Below are 18,300 nucleotides of genomic sequence, written 5' to 3'. Positions count from 1 at the left end.
AACTAAGGAAGCTCTAACTTTGAGATCTGGCAATAGCTATCAAATGTGGCCATCAGTTTTTATTGTTATTTAATGTATACATAATTAATCAGTGATTCTTTGTCAAAATATTGTTGTGTTTCTGAACCTCTTAGTCTTTTTATATGCCACATCAATTCTGACAGAGAAATTGAAGGCTCTGTTTTCATTCATCATAGAATTTATTATGTATAAATATGATAATATAAATGTATCACATTTTGTACATAGTTTCAAATTTACTTTGTAGTATCTTGTACTTTCTTATTCTTTTATATGTTAGACTTATCTCCTTAATAGGAATAGAAACTCTTAAAGCATCAGGACTATGATAGATACTTTAATACGCCTTTACCCTAAATGCTCAACAGCTGAGAAATGCTAGACTCTCAAGATAACCTCATTTATACAGAGCTATATATAATATATATAACTCCAATATACAACATGGAAAACATAGCTTTTTTCTTTCAGTGTGCCACTTTATGATGGATTCTTCCAAACTTGACCATTCTGCATACTTTGGCAGAATCCATGGAATTCTAATGTATAAACCTTTTATTGAATTTTGGGATGACGTGGAGGCATTCGAGGCAAGACCAGATGACATTGTCATTGCCGCCTATCCCAAATCTGGTAAGTCTCCTTGTTATGTAAAACTTGTTCCCTTTTCACCTAAAATGGCAAACCCACCTTGAATGCTAAATATTAAGCTGTTTGCTTCTTCCACACTCATTCTCCATATTAAATAAATACATATGTAGTAGTTTTAATCCAGACATAGAAAAAGTGTTGTAGTATAGCTCTAGCCTAAGACCACAATCTGTACCTATAACTTGAGTAGCACATTGACAAATGGATATTGTTGGCCACTTCAGAAAATTATGTAACATAGATGGATGAATATAGAACCATAACTAAAACTTGAAACTATCAACTCTGTTTACCTTATGTCACTATCACGATTATTATATAAACAGAGTATGAGCAATTTTCACAGATTTAAAAAACTGTCTTCAACTGACTAGTTCCACTTCAAGTCCATCTGCCAAACTCCATTTTTAAGCAACATCTTTTTTCCTGAGGTTAGCTTAACTGTATATCATACTTCCGGTGTCTTACAATCATAGATCTTTAGAAATTAGAAAGGTCCAATCCAGACTACTCTATCTGGTTGTGCCATTTAGCACTTAAATTTCTCAAACACTGCATATACCCTTGGCTACTCTGACTCGGAAGCTGTTCCTCCACTTCTTTTCCCTGTCTGGGTCGGTGTCAGCATGACCAGTCATCTGCAGGGAAACCTGAGAACTCTTCCAGATTCAATTCCTCTTGGTTCTTCGTTTCCCATGTTCAATCAATCAAAATGTTTTGCCCATTTAGTCTCATAGATATGTCTCACAATCAGTCTCTGACAGGTCTCTTGTCTCCCTTCCTATTGACCCCCTCAGGCCATTGTTTTATTTACTCTTCCACTAGAAAAATTCTTCCAAAACATAACCCTGGTAATCTTGCTCTTTTGTCTAAAGTATGTCAATGCCTTTCTAAAAATTTTAGAAAACAACCCAAACTCTTTAGAATGAACTACAAGGCATTTTATCCTTGCCCTCTGCTTGCGCCTATAGCCTTATCCCCAAACATCTCTTCAGGTAGACTCTTTAAGCTTTATAATCTATTTGCAATTCTTTTCCTCAGAACTATACTATTCTTAAATATCTGACCTTTGATTTAAAAAAAAAGACATTTCTTCTTCCTGGTAGAATCCTTCTCTATCTCACAAATTTGGAGAACTTGTGCTAGTAATTTGTAAAATCTAAGCTCAGTTATGTTCTCTTGATATTTCTGTTTGGAATGCAGAACAGCATTCCAGCAGCAACAGCGCACTGAGTTAAATGGTCCTCCTTTGCAGTCCCTTAGATCCCTGTGCCTACCTGTATTATAAAATCTTAAGAATTAAGAAGTGTTGTAATCATTGAGCATTGTTTCTGACTCTTCAAAAGACCTTAGGGCAAAACCACCATAGGGCAAGGACCAGTTTATTCTTTTCTGTTTCCTCTGAACTGGGGCTCAAATTGAGGCATAAGAAGCTATATCAGTAAAGTCTGTAGTTGAAAGCATGCTTGAGTGTATCCACTATTATTCAAGTCTCCTTACTTTTAGATGTAAAAATTTAGATCAAAAACTGTTAACAGCTTGCACAATGTCACAATTCATCATGGACAAATTTGGACTCGTACCACAGGTGTGTCTTACCATAATATTCATCCTTATTTATCGAGACTATTTTGGGGTCCTATAAGATTAAATATTAGAGGAAATATTTCTTGAGTCCTTGGGTTATTCTGACATCTTTCAAATAATATTGTATTGATTTCTTCCTACTTTATCCAGCTACAAATCCACCACTCCTGTCATCAGCCCTGCACGGTCAGTGGGAGACTCAGGTTTCTTTAACTTTTACAGGCATAACCTGGGTTAGTGAAATCATAGACATGATCCATAAAGAGGGTGATGTGGAAAAGTGCAAAGAAGATGCCATTTTTAATCGAGTACCTTACCTGGAATGCAGAAAAGACGGAGTAATGAATGGTAATGTTAAAGTTGATTTAAAAAGCTATCTATGTATATTTTAAGTTGTGGGTGTACATGGTGCCAAGAAAGAGACTGTAAGCAAGAGTGGCAATTAGTATTATGTCTTCTACACAGTAAAGCATGTAAATTTAAATTTAAATCTTGACAGGGTTTATGTTATAGGATGTGTCTGGAATACAGTAAATAAGAATGGCACTTATATGCCTTCAGCAGAGCCTAGTAACATGTGACCATTTATTTCTCTATGGGATGAATATGATAATACTTTAAAAACTAGGAAAATATCCATGACATTTTCAAGGACGTACGCAAAAGGGTATTTGTCATAGATTCTTTTAATGTTGTGAAAAATTGGAAACAATATAAATGTTAACCAACAAAAGAATTGTTAAAAGTGATATAATAACACTATGAAACCATTAAAATTTTTAGAATGTCACGTTTCTTGAGATTGTGGTTTGAGTATAATATATTAAGAAAAAAGGCAATTAGATGATATTAAAAATTTCATCTGCGTGTGTGGCATTTGAATGGCTGTGATTCTGGGCACATAGATATATTTATATAGAAACTTGCTTCCAAAATGTTAATAATGATTTTTCCAAAGTGGTGAGATTTTATTTGATCTTATTTTTTCTGTATACTTTTCTGCATCTAAACTTCTGTCATAGTGAGTATGTATTATTACTATGAATACAATACAGAATCTTAAATTTACTTTTATTTTTAAAATATTTATAAAATCCACACAGATATTTATAATTTTCAGTTGTCTAACCTTGAATTTTCTAAAACTAAGGAATAAAACAACTAAAACAGATGGCATCTCCTAGAAGAGTGAAGACTCATCTGTCACCTGAACTTCTTCCAGCCTCATTTTGGGAAAAGAACTGTAAGGTAACCAGAACCAAGTATTCTCAGAACATCATCCAACTCAAAGAAATTTTAGAATGATCACGTCAGGTAACATCCTAACTGCACATTATACACATGTTTAATTATTCTTTCATTGAATCTATAGACACTTAAATGTGGATTATAGTATAGTCAGAGAGTCTAGATTTCAATTCCAACTCTAGAGGTAATTCTGGAAAAACAAGTAAACTCTCTAACTTGCAGTTTCCTCGTCTATAAAAGAAGGATGGTAATACAATCTTCATCTTGTTGTTGCAAGGATTAAATGAAATAATGCTTGTAACATGCTTTATATAATTCCTATCATATTGTAAACGCTCAATAAATAGTAGCTACATTTGTATTTCTTATTATTACTGATTGTATTCAATATACTCCTTTTGCAAACTATTGTGCTTGGCATTGTGAGGAATGCAAATGAATTAGACAGGGACCAATCAGACAAGTATCTCATAATAATTATTTACCGAATGCCTATTATTTGTCAGCAACATAACAATTAACAAGACACATCCAATCCTTGTCTTCATGGACACATGGGCCACTGGGAGAAAGGGACAAATAAAAATAACAATGAAGGAGGTGCCATAGATCAAGTAAGAGAAGAATTCTAGCCCAGACATTGAGGGCAGGGAAGACATCCAGAAGAAAGTAACATCTCAGCTTATTTTTGATGGATGCATAGGAGTTAGTCTATACAATCTCAGATGCAACCCCAGGGGGGATCTGAAACCAGTTCAGTTTAGCTGGGAGGTTGAGTGTATATATTGGCTGGATGAGTGAAGAGAGAGGAGCTGTGTTTGATTACAACAGACACTGAATCCAAGTTAAGGAATTTGGACTTATTTGATGATAATGAGGAGTTAGTGACATATTAAGCTGCTTATTGACGTGATCAGTTTTGCTTTTTAGAAAGAATGATACATGTAACCCTAAAGTAAAGGCAAAACATTGTCTTGGACCAATGATGGTGTTCCTCAAGACCTTTATAGCATTTTTAGGGCACGCTATGACTCACACTACACCTAAGAGACATTAAAGTACTATGTGCAGCCATTGCTAACAAAAAAGGGGGTTTATCACAGTCATGAAACATTTTCGTTTTGTACTCTGATGTTACATGGTGTATTTGACATTTTCTGAGGAACCATCGTCCAAAATTCTGAAGATTCCAATGTTTCTTATTTGTTTGTTTTGTTTTTATCATAAGCAATCCTAGATAGACCACATACATCCTGATGAAATCCATACATAAGTATGGATTTACATACCTAAAGTAAATACCATTTACTCATTAGTAAATACCATTCATGTATTTTACAGGACATGTGTCAATGCTGTTTTTTCAAGAAATTGGACCAAGTCACCTTATTTCCTTTGGAGAATAGGTAGTAGCCTTGGTACCCCTTTACTTCCAAAACAAAATTAAATACTATACATTTACATATTCTCAGTCCTCACAAAACTGGTTATCATCTCAGAGATCATCAAAGAGTAGAAAAACAGTCAGATGGATTCATGTCCTGAGTATTTCCAAGGTGATTCACTAAGGGACAAGAAGACAGATGGACTGAGATTATTAGTAAGAGTGTGCTTGGAGTGGTGGGCCAGAAACTATAAGTGATAAAAAAGAAGAAATTGCAAAAAAAAAAAAAAAAAGGAAAAGCCTAATAGATGAGGAAGAAGTGAGGCCCATAGATTTGAGGTCTTGGATTGTTTGCAGGAGAGGTTTATTGGGAATAATTGATAAGGAAGAAGAGAGGAGCAGGATTTTCTTGGAAGAAAACATGATGCTCCAGGATAAGGCTTCAAAAGTGAAACCTTTAGGGTACTGACAAGATTTGCAATTTGATTATAAAAGTGTTTGGCTGAAGTAAACTAGAGATAATAATCAATGAGTACAAGAACCTAGAAAATCAGATGGATCTTGCATACAGATACTAAAATTACAGAAGATGATGACAGGATTTGGAATGGAGAGTAATACTATGAGGCAAGTGTTCAAATCTTCTATTAAAACCAGGGAATGACCACAAGCTTAGAAATTCATCTGGGAGACGTATGGGTTGAGTATCACAGGAACAGGGGTCTTTCAAGTGTTGGATTTTTAAGATGGATTATGATTCCAAGTGAATTGTGGGTAAACTAGCAACTTTGACTTGCGAGAGCTGCAGGGAAAGTCATATCGTCAAGAAAGACCTAGATTTTCCTCGAAGGCAGGGAGTGCATGTGTCGTAAGAAGTTTGGGATACAGAATAGGATCTGCCAAAATGGAGATAAGATAAACTAATGGGAGTTTAGGGGAACAGGGATTGCTTTTGCTCCCTGCTATTTGGAAGAATAAAAATCTTCATGGAAGACCTGGAGTCAACCTTTAAATATGGATAGTATTATGAGATGCAGAGAATATTCAGGACAGAGAGAATAGCGTGAAGAAATACAAGGGATGAAAATTCTGAAGTAAATTCATGAATATATTAGCAAAGAATTCCATTCAGCTAATAGGCAAAAAGAACCAGGGAGAGTTGCAAATAAGATTAGAAAAATTCAACATGGCTAATTATAGCTTTGATAAGAACAGAAATATCATTTTCATTCTGTAAGAATTAGAAGTTTTTACAGCAGGACCTTAAAAACGAGAGCCATACTTTTTAGAGTAAACTGGAATATTTCTTTAAAATTGTTTGAAAATGTCAAGACTTGAGAAAGAGAAGTTAGTGAGCCTAGTCGTATCCAGTAAACAGTGGAGAAGTGAGAGCAGCCTTCTCTGATGGCATCGTTGCTGTGCCTGTGGCCAGAATGGAAAACCACTGGGATATCGGAGTTTACTTTTGCAGGTCTTTTCCTGCAACATTGACTACTAGACCTAAAGGAGACCATACAGACCTGACCCAACTCACTTGTTTAGTAGGTAAAAATCCTAAGTCCAAAATGATTGGTGCTTTACACAATATGATAGTACTTCTTAGTGATAGGACCAGCAACTAAAATCAAGGCCTCCTGATTGCTAATTTATTGGTGTTTCCTCTGTGTGTTAAACGGAAACTCAGCAAGGTGTTGGTGAAGATTACATTTTCACTGAGATTCATGTGCATTTACATAGACTCTCATAAACATTTTTCTTTCTGTAAGATTGGGAGTGAGGAAACAGCAGGACATTTTTTCTTTAGTATGCAGGATAGTGGTATAGTGTAAATACCAGAGGACTTTATTATTGACTGAATGATTTACCAAATCATTTACTCTCATTGATTTATTCTCAATGATGTATTCTGACTCAGCTTCAGTTTAGTTTCCTCATTTATAAATTGGGGATAATAACCTATCTGGTCCAATTTATATCAGTGGAACCTGTGACACTCAAATGAAGTGTTACACGCGAAAATAGCATAAAAATGAAAAGTGGTAACTAACATTGAACAACACCACAGAAGATGCTTTTATGTCAGGTTATTGAATACTTTTTTCTTTATAATTTTATATATTTTATATGCTGTCTACAATAAATATGTATTATTAGAGCTGAAAACATAATTATTTCCTTTTTTTTCATAATTTTATTTATTTATTTATTTTTTCCCCCAACGCCCCAGTAGATAGTTGTATGTCATAGCTGCACATCCTTCTAGTTGCTGTATGTGGGATGCGGCCTCAGCATGGCCCGAGAGGCGGTACGTCGGTGCGTGCCCGGGATCTGAACCCCGGGCCGCCAGCAGCAGAGCGCGCGCGCTTAACCGCTAAGCCATGGGGCCGGCCCTAATTATTTCCTTTTTAAATCTTGATGAGACTATGTTTCAAAAAATTAAGTGATTTGATATATGATTTCATCCTCCTAGATGATCTATCTTTGCCGGAATGCCAAGGATGTGGTGGTTTCTTTTTATTATTTCTTTCTAATGGTAGATGGGCATCCACATCCTGGATCTTTTCAAGAGTTTGCGGAGAAATTCATGGATGGACAAGGTGAGAACAGCTTCTTTTCTTTAAATTCTTTCAGGGTAAATGATACAAGACGAATGGAATCTCTGAGCAAAAATACTTGTTGTCTGTCCTGGTCTAGTTCTTTCCCTGATGCTCAATTAAAACACAGAAGTTCTCAAAGCCCTTGAACTTTACAGCAAGCATAGGTTTTCTGGATGTGGATGGCAAATGGCAAAAACTGGACACTCTAGTTCAATGCCTACAAATAAATACATAATTGTGTTTGAGGATTGGAAGTAATGATTTTCCTCTCTGAGACTAAAACTCAGTGTCCAATTCTCTCTCTTCTCTCTTTTTATTAGAAAAGAATTTCACAGCACGTTATTACAACTCCATTTAACAAGGGGGATAGGGAAGAGAGACAGACAATGCCTATTTGTTTCTATGAAAAATTTCAGGTGCTGCATGGGACCAGAATTCACAAAGAAGTTTGAATATATAACAAGTTCTTACTCATTCTACCCAGTGTACAGTCTGAATCATTCAACTAGATTTTTCAGAACATTACAGAGTTACTTGAGCAGAAATTCTTGGAAATGTTGCCTTTTTATTTAACTCCAGACTAAAGCATTTAGACTTGAGGAAGAAATGGTTCAGAGAGTCTATTATTAACTAAAGAAGGCCACTCTGATCTTGTGGTAATAATTGTAAGGAAAATTGATAATAATGCCATTTCTATGTCTATATAAGATAATTTGACTCAACAAAAGTAGGATATATGTGCTTTATGAGTGCTATGTTGGAAAAATTTATGCTAAATCATCATGAATAAATTATATTCCTCAAGATCATCAAAACCCACATTGTAAGGCAGAGAAAGATAAGGTTGCGCCTCTAGAAAATCGGTGAATAAGACCACTATAAATATCATTATATAACTTTTTCTGTAAAAAAAAAATTGTCAATAAGTTCAAAGAACAGAAGAGATACAAATTTATTTAATACAAAGCAGAATACTTTGACTCACACATTATTATGTTATTCTGTCAGCTTTTTATTGGGTGAAACACTTGAACATACATGAGAGAAGAGAAAGGAAGAGACAGCGCTTGGTCAGATCACATCATCTCCAAAATCTTCTAATTTTTTAGAGTGAGAATGACACCAAGGGTTTCTAACAGAATACCCATTACCACATAAACTGCAGGTAGTTTAGTAAAAAATTGTATAGTTACTAGCTTCAGTTGCCAAAGCTAGTTTGTAAATGGTAAATCTGAGATTTGGACTGAATTCTAATGATAGGAAAGTTAATAGATTTCACACACACACACACACACACATACATACACACACACACTGACATACACACCAGTTTCAAAAATGAGCTCTGAATCAAACTGATGGGAAGGGGACTTCCTTCACTTTTTCCCTGTGTCATAAACCATGTCATAATGATGAAAGTTGAGAATATGTTCCTGTAACTGGATTATTTAACATAGTTTGCCTCTCTTGCTGCATAGAAATTTGTTCAAGTGTGTGGGTAATACCTAGTTTTCATTCTATGATCATTTATTTCTATGTATTGTTGCTACTTTTGTGTGAACACTCATTTTCAAGCTATAGAAGGATGATACCATGCCTGTACATTGTTTTTATCTCTAATTTTAGTTCCTTACGGTTCCTGGTATAAACATGCAAAATCTTGGTGGGAAAAGAGAAAGAATCCACATGTGCTATTTCTTTTCTATGAAGACATGCAGGAGGTAAGAAATAGAAAACATATGGGCAACTTAGCAATTTCTAAAATGTTAACATTTGACGACATTCTAGATCCAAAAATCTGCCTTTAAAGAAATGATGAAGCCCCCTCCAAAAGTTACAGTAATCCAGATACTTTAGCACAGATTTGAAGCTAGTAAATAAAACTCTTATTGTGAATTAATACATTTCAACTCAAGTCTCAAAAAATTACCAAACATAAAATTTGAAAGAACTTGAGTTCATAAAATAATTAAACATAACAACAACAACAAACACACACACACACACACAGGCACATACAAACAAGGAATCACGATGGGCAAGAAGAGTCAACTGAACTCTATATTTATAGATGTTGGAATTATCAGAGAAGAACCGTAAAATAACTATGCTTAACACATTTAAGGAAATAAAAGAAGAAATAAAAAATTTTTACAAAGAAACAAGATATGCAAATTTGAAAAAATTAGCAAAATAGAATTTCTAAAATAGTAAGAAATTAAAATTAGAAAATCAAGAGATGGTTTGCATAATAAATAAGACGTGGCTAAATAGTAAATTAGTGATGTAGAAGATGGAGCTGAAGAAATTTCATAAAATGTACCACATGAGATAAATAGACTACTTTGAAAAGAGATTAGTGGATATGTAGTATAGAGTGATAAGGTCCCACATATATTGACTTAAATTTCCAGAAGGAAAGAGTAAAGAGAATGCTGGAACTGCAATACGCAAAAGTATAATGGCCTCAAAATTTCCTCATAATTTAGTTTTTCTCCAGCTTCATTAGTAATCAGAGTCATTCAAAATAAAAATCACTATGAGTTGTCATTTCACACCCACCAGACTGAAAACAATTAAAAAGTCTGACAGTAATAAACGTTAGTCAGGATGTGGATCAGTGAGAAGTAACACACTGAGTTAAAAATACAAAAAAGAGAGCAAAAAAATACAAAATTATGGAAGCAGCTTGTCATTATTTAGGAAGGGCAAACTTAACACCTAGGAATTCTACTAGTAGCTATATATTCTTGAGAAACTCTGGCTGTGTACATTATATTATATGTACAACAGTCTTCATAGCAGCATTCTCTATAATCATAAAAATTGGAACCAACCCAAATATACATAGACTCAAGAATCAATATATGATGTATATTATTGTTACACAATTACATATTATATCGAAATGAAAAAGAGTAAAGTTCAAATATGCACATCAATTGGGTAAAACCAAACTATATATTGTCTAGGGATACATACTTAAGTTTGAAAAGTATAAAGTAAAGCACAATTTGATTAGATCAATTTCAGTATAGCAGGGTGCTTTTTGTTGTTAATGTTGTTGATTGCGGGAATTGAAATGGAGAGTTAAAGGAATATAGTTAGAAACTTGCAAATGGAAGAAATCAACAAACTTTGAATGTTCTCTTCTGTAAGGTGGATAGTAGGTAATGGGTGCTGTGTTCATTTTTATTCTTTAAAGCACATATGTACACATAACAAATAATTTTTAAAAGATAGCCAAAATACTGGTTCTCTTCATTAAGAGAGGAGAAATGTCCTCTCAATTCTCATTCTTTTTATTTGTTTGTTTGTTTTTGGTGAGGAAGATTGGCCTTGAGCTAACATCTGTGCCAATCTTCCTCTATTTTGTATGTGGGATGCCGCCATAGCATGGCTTGATGAGCAATGTGTAGGTACATGCCCGGGATGTGAACCCATGAACCCCAGGTCCCTGAAGCAGAGCGCACAAACTTAAATACTATGCCACCAGGCAGGCCCTCAATTCTCATTCTTTATTAGCACCAGGAAAGCAATTTATATCCATGTCTTGTTCACATTTTTGCACAATTATTAAAATTCATGTTGCAGTAATTTTATAATTGTTTTGGTGAGGACATTTAAAATAAAATAGTTAATGATGTTTTAGAAATTAAACTATAATTTATTTATAGAATTTTCACTGGACGAATCTGAATGAGAAGCAGCCACAATCTGTAGTTTATTATATTACCTAACATTGTTCTGTAACTAGAATATTGAAGACTGTAAATTTAAAAGGCACGCAAACAAAATTCATTAGTTAATTTAACCGTCTCACTCCCTCAAATTGTCCATGTCCATTTACTCCCTATTTTGGTTGATAATGGCCATGTTCAGGTTCCCTCTAGAGTTCAATCAATAAGGAGCCTAGCAATGAATAAATTAATTTTCTCTTGTGTCTACAATGTATCAAGTAGAAAGAGAATAATGCATATTAATGTTGTATGTAGGAAGACATCATCATGGTGGCGTGAGAGGATCCTTTTGTCCCTCTCCTTCCACCTACAGTAAAACATCCACGACCCGACAAAGGCTACATTGCACAACACACTAGGATACCAGAAAGATCCACACATTGGTACATACAAAGGCGGGTGAATTGGAGAACATAGAAGAGGCTAAATGGTGGAACAGCGGAGTCAGAACCCAGGATCCTGTATCCCTGGCCACAGCAGCTGAGCCAGCCAGCCTCATTCCCAGAGAATTCAGTGGGCAGCAGCAGAGGCACGTGTGTCATTCTAGCTGGTCAGCCAGGGAGACACCTGCGACAGGAAGTGGAACAACAGAAGAGTCAGAGCCCCATGATCACAGCCCTCAGTCTTGGCTCAGAGCCTGATAACAGTGGTGGAGGTGCACACAAGACTTCTACACCCCAATGGCAGCTGCACCTGTGACCAGGAGATAACAAGCAAAAGCTGAAATGGTGCCCCATGTACCAGGCTCCCTCCCAAACCCTCCCTGTCCTACCACAGTAGTGAAACCCCGGATCCAGGTGACCTGGATGCTGCTGAGACATCAGCCATCCTTGAGCCCCAGTGGCAAAGCCGGCAACTGCAGCAACACCAGCAATAGCAAGGCATCAGTGACCCCCAAAAGTGCAGGTGGCTAGGAAGAGAGTACTGGTGACACCCCAAATAGAGGCTGTGCAGGGTGGAATATGAAGATTCTCAAATATGGCCAGAGGTAGCTCAGGTAAGAGAAACTAAAAGCTAGCACTATAGTGTCACCTACTGAAAAACAAATGAAAGACTTCTAATCTCCTAGCAGTTGAAAAGTTTGAATCAAAAGAAAGCAATACCTAAATAAAAAACGTGTATGCTACAGCAAATGTGACCTCAGAGGAATTAACTCAGCGAGCAACACAAAATCCACAGTACATGGCATTACAGAAAGAAAACGATTCTCCAGAAACCAAACATAAAATCATGGAAGACTGGGATCTAACTGATAAAGAATTCAAAATAACTGTCATGAAGAAACTCAACAAGGTATAAGAAAACTGAGAAAGGCAGTTCAATGAGCTCAGGAATAAAATCAATGAACAGAAGAAATACTTTACCAAAGAGATTGAAACTTTAAATAAAGTACCAAACAAATTCTGGAACTGAGCAACGAATAAATGAGATGAAGAATGTATCAGAAAGCATCAGAAATGGAGCATATTATATGGAAGAGAGAATTAGCAAGCTCAAAGACAGAAACCTGGAAATGATGCAGTCAGAAGATGAGCGGGAACTAAGACTTAAAAAAAATGTAGAAATTCTATGAGACTTATCTCACTCCATTAGAAAGGGCAACACATAAGGGTAATAGGTATCCCTGAAGGAAAAGAGATAGAGAATGGAGCAGAGAGCTTAGTTAAAGAAATAATAGGGCCGGCCCTGTGGCTTAGTGGTTAAGTGCGCACGCTCCACTGCTGGTGGCCCGGGTTCGGATCCCAGGTGTGCACCGACACACCTCTTCTCTGGCCATGCTGAGGCCGCGTCCCACATACAGCAACTAGAAGGATGTGCAGCTATGACATACAACTATCTGCTGGGGCTTTGTGGGAAAAAAATAAATAAATAAAATTAAAAAAAAAAATAAATAAATAAAAGAAATAATAGCTGAGAACTTCCCAAACCTGGGGAAGGAACTGGATATAAAAATCCATGAAGGTGATATAGCACTTAATTATCTCAACACAAAAATACTTTCTCCAAGATACATGATAATAAAACTGTGAAATATAAATGACAAGGAAATAATATTAAAAGAAGCCAGGGAGAAAAAGAAAATAATCTAGAAAGGAATACTCATTAGGCTATCAGCAGATTTCTCAGCAGGAACCCTACAAGCCAGGAGAGAGTGGAAAGATACATTTAAAATGTCGAAAGACAAAAACTGTTAGCCAAGAATAGTTTATCCAGCTAAGCTATCTTGCAGGTATGGAAAAATAAAGTCTTTCCCAGACAAACAAGAGCTGAAGGAGTTCACCACTAGAATGGCCTTGCAAGAAATGTTAAAAGGAGTCCTCCTATCTGAAAGAAAAAGGCAAGGGTATACAAAGCTTTGAGTGAGGTGTTAAATAGATAGACAGAATCAGAAAACAGCAAATCTGTATCAGAATTGTATAGTACACACTTACTTATAAAATACAAGTTAAAAGGAAAGAAGATTAATACTTACCCTTGTCAAATTCTTCCCAAAAAATTGAAGAGAAGAGGATGCTCCCTAACTCATTTTACAAGGCCAACATTACCCTGATATCAAAACCAGATAAGAATTATACAAAAAAAGAAAATTATAGGCCAATATCACTGATAAACATAGATGCAAAAATCCTCAACAGAACATTAGAAAATTGAATACAATGATACGTTAAAAGGAATCCTACACCACAATCAAGTGAGATTTATTCCAGGGATGCAAGGATGGTTCAACATCCACAAATCAATCATTGTGATACACCACATTAACAAAATGAAGAATAAAAATTATGTGATCATCTCAATAGATGTAGAGAAAGTATATGACAAGATTGAGCATCCATTTATGATAAAAACTCTCAATAAAATGGGCATACAAAGAAGTACTTCAACATAATAAAGACCATATATGACAAACACATAGCAAACATCAAACAGCGAAAAAAGTCAGAGAAAGACAAATACCATATGATTTCATTCATATGTGGAAGATACACAAGCAAAAATAAACACGTATTACAGAGAACAGATTGATGGTTACCAGGAGGAAGCGGGTGGGGGGAGGGCAAAAGGGGTAAAGGGGCACATGTGTATGGTGATAGATGGCAACTAAACTTTTGGTGGGGAACACAAAGATGTACACTTAAAATTTATGTAATGTTGTAAATCAATGTTACCTCAATTAAAAAAGTTATATGTAGAGTAATGATCTTTTTTCTGGAAGACAGACAATAAAATTAATAAATTTATGAGAATAAAGATATGGCACAGTAGATTTATATGGGAATGAAAATTGGGAATAAAAATAGGGTCATGTAATCAAATTGGAATAATCAAGGAAATCAATGCAAAGAAGGTGATACTTAAGCTGAGGTCTGACAGACAAGCTGTAATTTGTAGGACAGAGAATTTGAGAACAGCATTCTGTGTAGAGGGAACTACATATCAGAATAAGCATTATAGTTGGTATTGTGAATAGTTGCACCGAACGATTTAGCTGGATTATAGGATACACTATTGGAGTGACATAGATATGAGGATCTTTGTAGCTATGGTTCACATGCATCTGATGTTCTATGTTGAGTATTTGCTTTTTGGAGGCACATTTTCTTAATCTTTCTGGTTCCTTTGCTTCTTACTAGTTACATCAATAAATTAGGAGAAAAATGAAAGCTGTCTGCATATTTTCAACCCCAAACTTGATTTGTCACTGGGGACTGTAGTTGTTCAATGTGTATATTCATATTCACAGATTATATTTATTGAGCATATACTATGCATCAAGGACTACAAAGTGTATTTTATAAACATAAGATCCTTTCTTGTTCTAACAATCTTCGAAGTATCTTTTATGTGCATTTTATGGATGAGGAAAATTATACTTAGAGACGTGTAATTCAAATATCAGTGGGTGAAAAAAGAGAAAAATTTTCCTTTCTCTCTCTCCTTTTTTTTTTAAATCCAAATAGTAATGTATTCAATTTTAGTAATTGAGTCTTCAAAATATTTTTTCTCCCTAGGATATCAAAAGAGAGGTGATAAAATTGATACAATTTCTGGGAAAGAAGCCATCGGAGGAGCTTGTGGACAAGATTGTACAACATACTTCATTCCAGGAGATGAAGAACAATCCATCCACCAATTACACAATACTACCAGACGAAGTCATGAACCAAAAAATATCTCCCTTCATGAGAAAAGGTGAGATAGTCATGTCATTTGCCTCTATTGTTAGAGGAATTTGCAAGTAGAAATAGTTACAGGCAAACATCCATTGAGATCTGTTCATGCCTGTGGACCCAGCTTGTTTTCTTCAGAGCTGTTTCACATTTGAGCACTCTTTTTATTGAGTTAACAGTTCTGCAAAGGCACAGAACATTAGTACTACTACTACTGCTAATAATGAATTGTTATTACTTGTTGATTATTTAATATATGCAGCACATTATATTAAGAATGACCAGCAGCCACCGCAACCTGAGCACCGGCACTGATGCTACACTCTACTAGCTACCATTTACTAAGCCTCTGTGCCTTGGTGCTGCACCATGTACATTATATAAATATAGATAATTATAAAATTCTAATTTTCTTTAAATTCTAATCAGAGACTCAGGAGAAAATTCCTATTATTATGTCATTTCGAGATGAGGAAACAAGCTTAGAACACTTAGCTTTTCCTTGACCAAGCAGCAGACACTTTTCAAGACTAAGTGAAAAATGTCCAAACTCATCAAATTGTACACATTAAATATGCACAGTAGTTTGTATATCAATTATATCTCAATAAACCTGTTGCAAAAAAAGACTAAGTTTCAAAACACCCAGTGGCAAATATAGGTCTGTTTCGCAAAAATATCGAAGTACAATGAGGTGATGTTCTCCTAGGAGGAGGCAGGGTCTGATGAGGTATAACCGGTTTATAAATCCAAAGGCATGGAGCATATGCAGAGTATTGGGACATCCAGGCTTACTGATATGTGAAGCAGAGATAGAACAAAGAAAATCTTGTTCTTTGAACCAAATTGTCAGTGGGAGGGTCAGGGATTTTGAAATAATAGGAGTAACAAACCTGACACTGGGCGAAAATAGGGAGCCCCTGAACAAAGAGTTAACATGCAGATTATATTTTAGTTATTTACTCCTCAGATTATCTCAGTCTCCTTTTCTATAATGTCCACACATTTTTTTTTTTTTTTTCCTGAGGAAGAGTCACTCTGAGCCAACATCTGTTGCCAATCTTCCTCCTTTTGCTTGAGGAAGATTCACCCTGAGCTAACATCTGTGCCAATCTTCCTCTATTTTGTATGTGGGTTGCCCCCACATCATGGCCACTGATGAGTGGTGTAGGCCCATGCCTGGGAACTGAACCCGTGCCGCCAAAGCAAAGCAGGCCGAACTTAACCACTAGGCCACAGGGCCAGCCTCTCCACACATATTTTGAAGATGAAACAATAAACTTAAAATAATTGTCATGCTTGTAAAGGGCTGCTAACTGCTATATGCTCAGAGTCTATCCAATCCTCAGGACACACATTTTCTCTCTTCTGCGTTTTGGATTATTTCATTGGGAAAGCTGAGAGCTCCTTGAGCTAAGGAGGCAAGTGAACTGCTAACTAATTTAAAGTACAGAGTGACTGCCTTCTGACCAGTGGAGGGTTGAATGTGATGGAAAGCAAAAGATATTAGCACAGGCGGGAAACACTGAGGAGCTTCTAGCTTCTCTGTCAGGGGCAGCAGAAATGGAAGGAGGCAATGGATATGAAGGAAGTCTGAGTATGTATAAGGAATTAGATGTTGTGGTTGAGGCAGACCTTCAAATTTATGCCTCAGATACCTGGTGTTGTGATTAGCCAGATTATGGAAAATTTCACCAAGAAAACACAATTTGGTGGGGAAGAAAATGAATTTATTTTTGAACTAGTTGAATTTGAGATACTTGGATGGAATTCAGGTGGCAATGTCATGTAGACCGTTGGATATGGAGCCATAAGTCTGGATTTAAGTGTTATCAGCATGAAGATGATATTTAATATTTTGGAAGTGAGTAAAACATGGATCTCATCTTAGAAGCCCCAACATTTTAGAGGAAATTGGAGAAGAAAAATTAAGTGAAGTATAGTATGTGGAAAGAGTCAGAGAAAGAAATTTGCTTTGTTTTTGTTTTTTAACAATTAGAATAAATCCTTCTTTGCAAGCTCAAATATAAATATCGTTTATGATATACATTTTATTTCTATAATTGAAGATTACAAGAATAAAATTTGATTAGGTTAACGAAAGTGATGAATATTAGAAAACTTCATGATTCTGGCTGGAAGACATTGTATTTACTATTTTTATTCTTCTGTTACAGGGATTGTAGGAGATTGGAAGAATCACTTTACAGTAGCCTTGAATGAGAAATTTGACACACACTACGAGGAGGAAATGAAGGGGTCTACACTGAATTTACGAACTGAGATCTAATGAGGGATTTCTTAACATATCTGAGACGAAAGCTTTCTTCTAATCATTCCTCATCATTTTCATATTTTAGATTGGTAGAGAAGGAGTCATGTGAATGATTATGGTCAGATTCACATGGTTTTTGAGATCTTCAAATAAGAAGTAGGAAGAATTTTTTCCCTGCTATCATCTTTTTTATTTTGTTTTCTTTCTTTTTCTTCTTCTTTTTTTTAAATATGACACGAATCTATAATCTACAGCAATGGTGTAGGAACACACAGATAGTTCAAGTTGTTAAAGACTCATTAAAAATATTCAAGCACTTCAAATTCTTTATTTTTGTGGTTACTTTTTTTTATTTAGTAGTACATCAAATATATACATACACATACTTATACATATATGCATAAATGTATATACGTATTAATAACTGCACATGGACTTTGAAAACCTTAAAAGAGAAACTAAAGGGTAAAAAACTTAAGGAACATAACTATACTTATAATTTCCTTCTTAATTTTCTTTCACTTTTTGAAAAGTGGCTTAATTTAGAATTTATCTTAGCTTTATGTCAATTTTGGGGATGACAAAACTGATTTCAAGATGTTTATAAATAATCTCAATAAGTGTA

General features: G+C 35.4%; 1 protein-coding gene across 1 annotated transcript; it reads left to right on the top strand.

Annotated features, from left to right (window-relative positions):
• Positions 1-503: 503 nt before the first annotated feature.
• On the top strand, positions 504-17,690 carry LOC131409670 (sulfotransferase 1E1-like). The gene is made up of 7 exons (XM_058547218.1): positions 504-654; positions 2,482-2,607; positions 3,410-3,507; positions 7,362-7,488; positions 9,115-9,209; positions 15,242-15,422; positions 17,578-17,690. The coding sequence occupies exons 1-7, from the start codon at positions 504-506 to the stop codon at positions 17,688-17,690; spliced, it is 891 nt and encodes a 296-aa protein (XP_058403201.1).
• The last annotated feature ends 610 nt before the right edge of the window (positions 17,691-18,300 follow it).

Source organism: Diceros bicornis, chromosome 8 (genome assembly GCF_020826845.1).
Source record: "Diceros bicornis minor isolate mBicDic1 chromosome 8, mDicBic1.mat.cur, whole genome shotgun sequence".
In the NCBI taxonomy this organism is placed as follows: Eukaryota; Metazoa; Chordata; class Mammalia; order Perissodactyla; family Rhinocerotidae; genus Diceros; species Diceros bicornis.
This window is presented reverse-complemented; position numbering and strand designations above follow the sequence as displayed.

Coding starts and splice junctions, on each gene's coding strand:
- LOC131409670 (XM_058547218.1), top strand. CDS start 504: ATGATGGATTCTTCCAAACTTGACCATTCTGCATACTTTGGCAGAATC. Junction 2,608..3,409: donor AAAAGACGGAGTAATGAATG/GTAATGTTAAAG, acceptor TCTAAAACTAAG/GAATAAAACAACTAAAACAG. Junction 15,423..17,577: donor ATCTCCCTTCATGAGAAAAG/GTGAGATAGTCA, acceptor CTTCTGTTACAG/GGATTGTAGGAGATTGGAAG.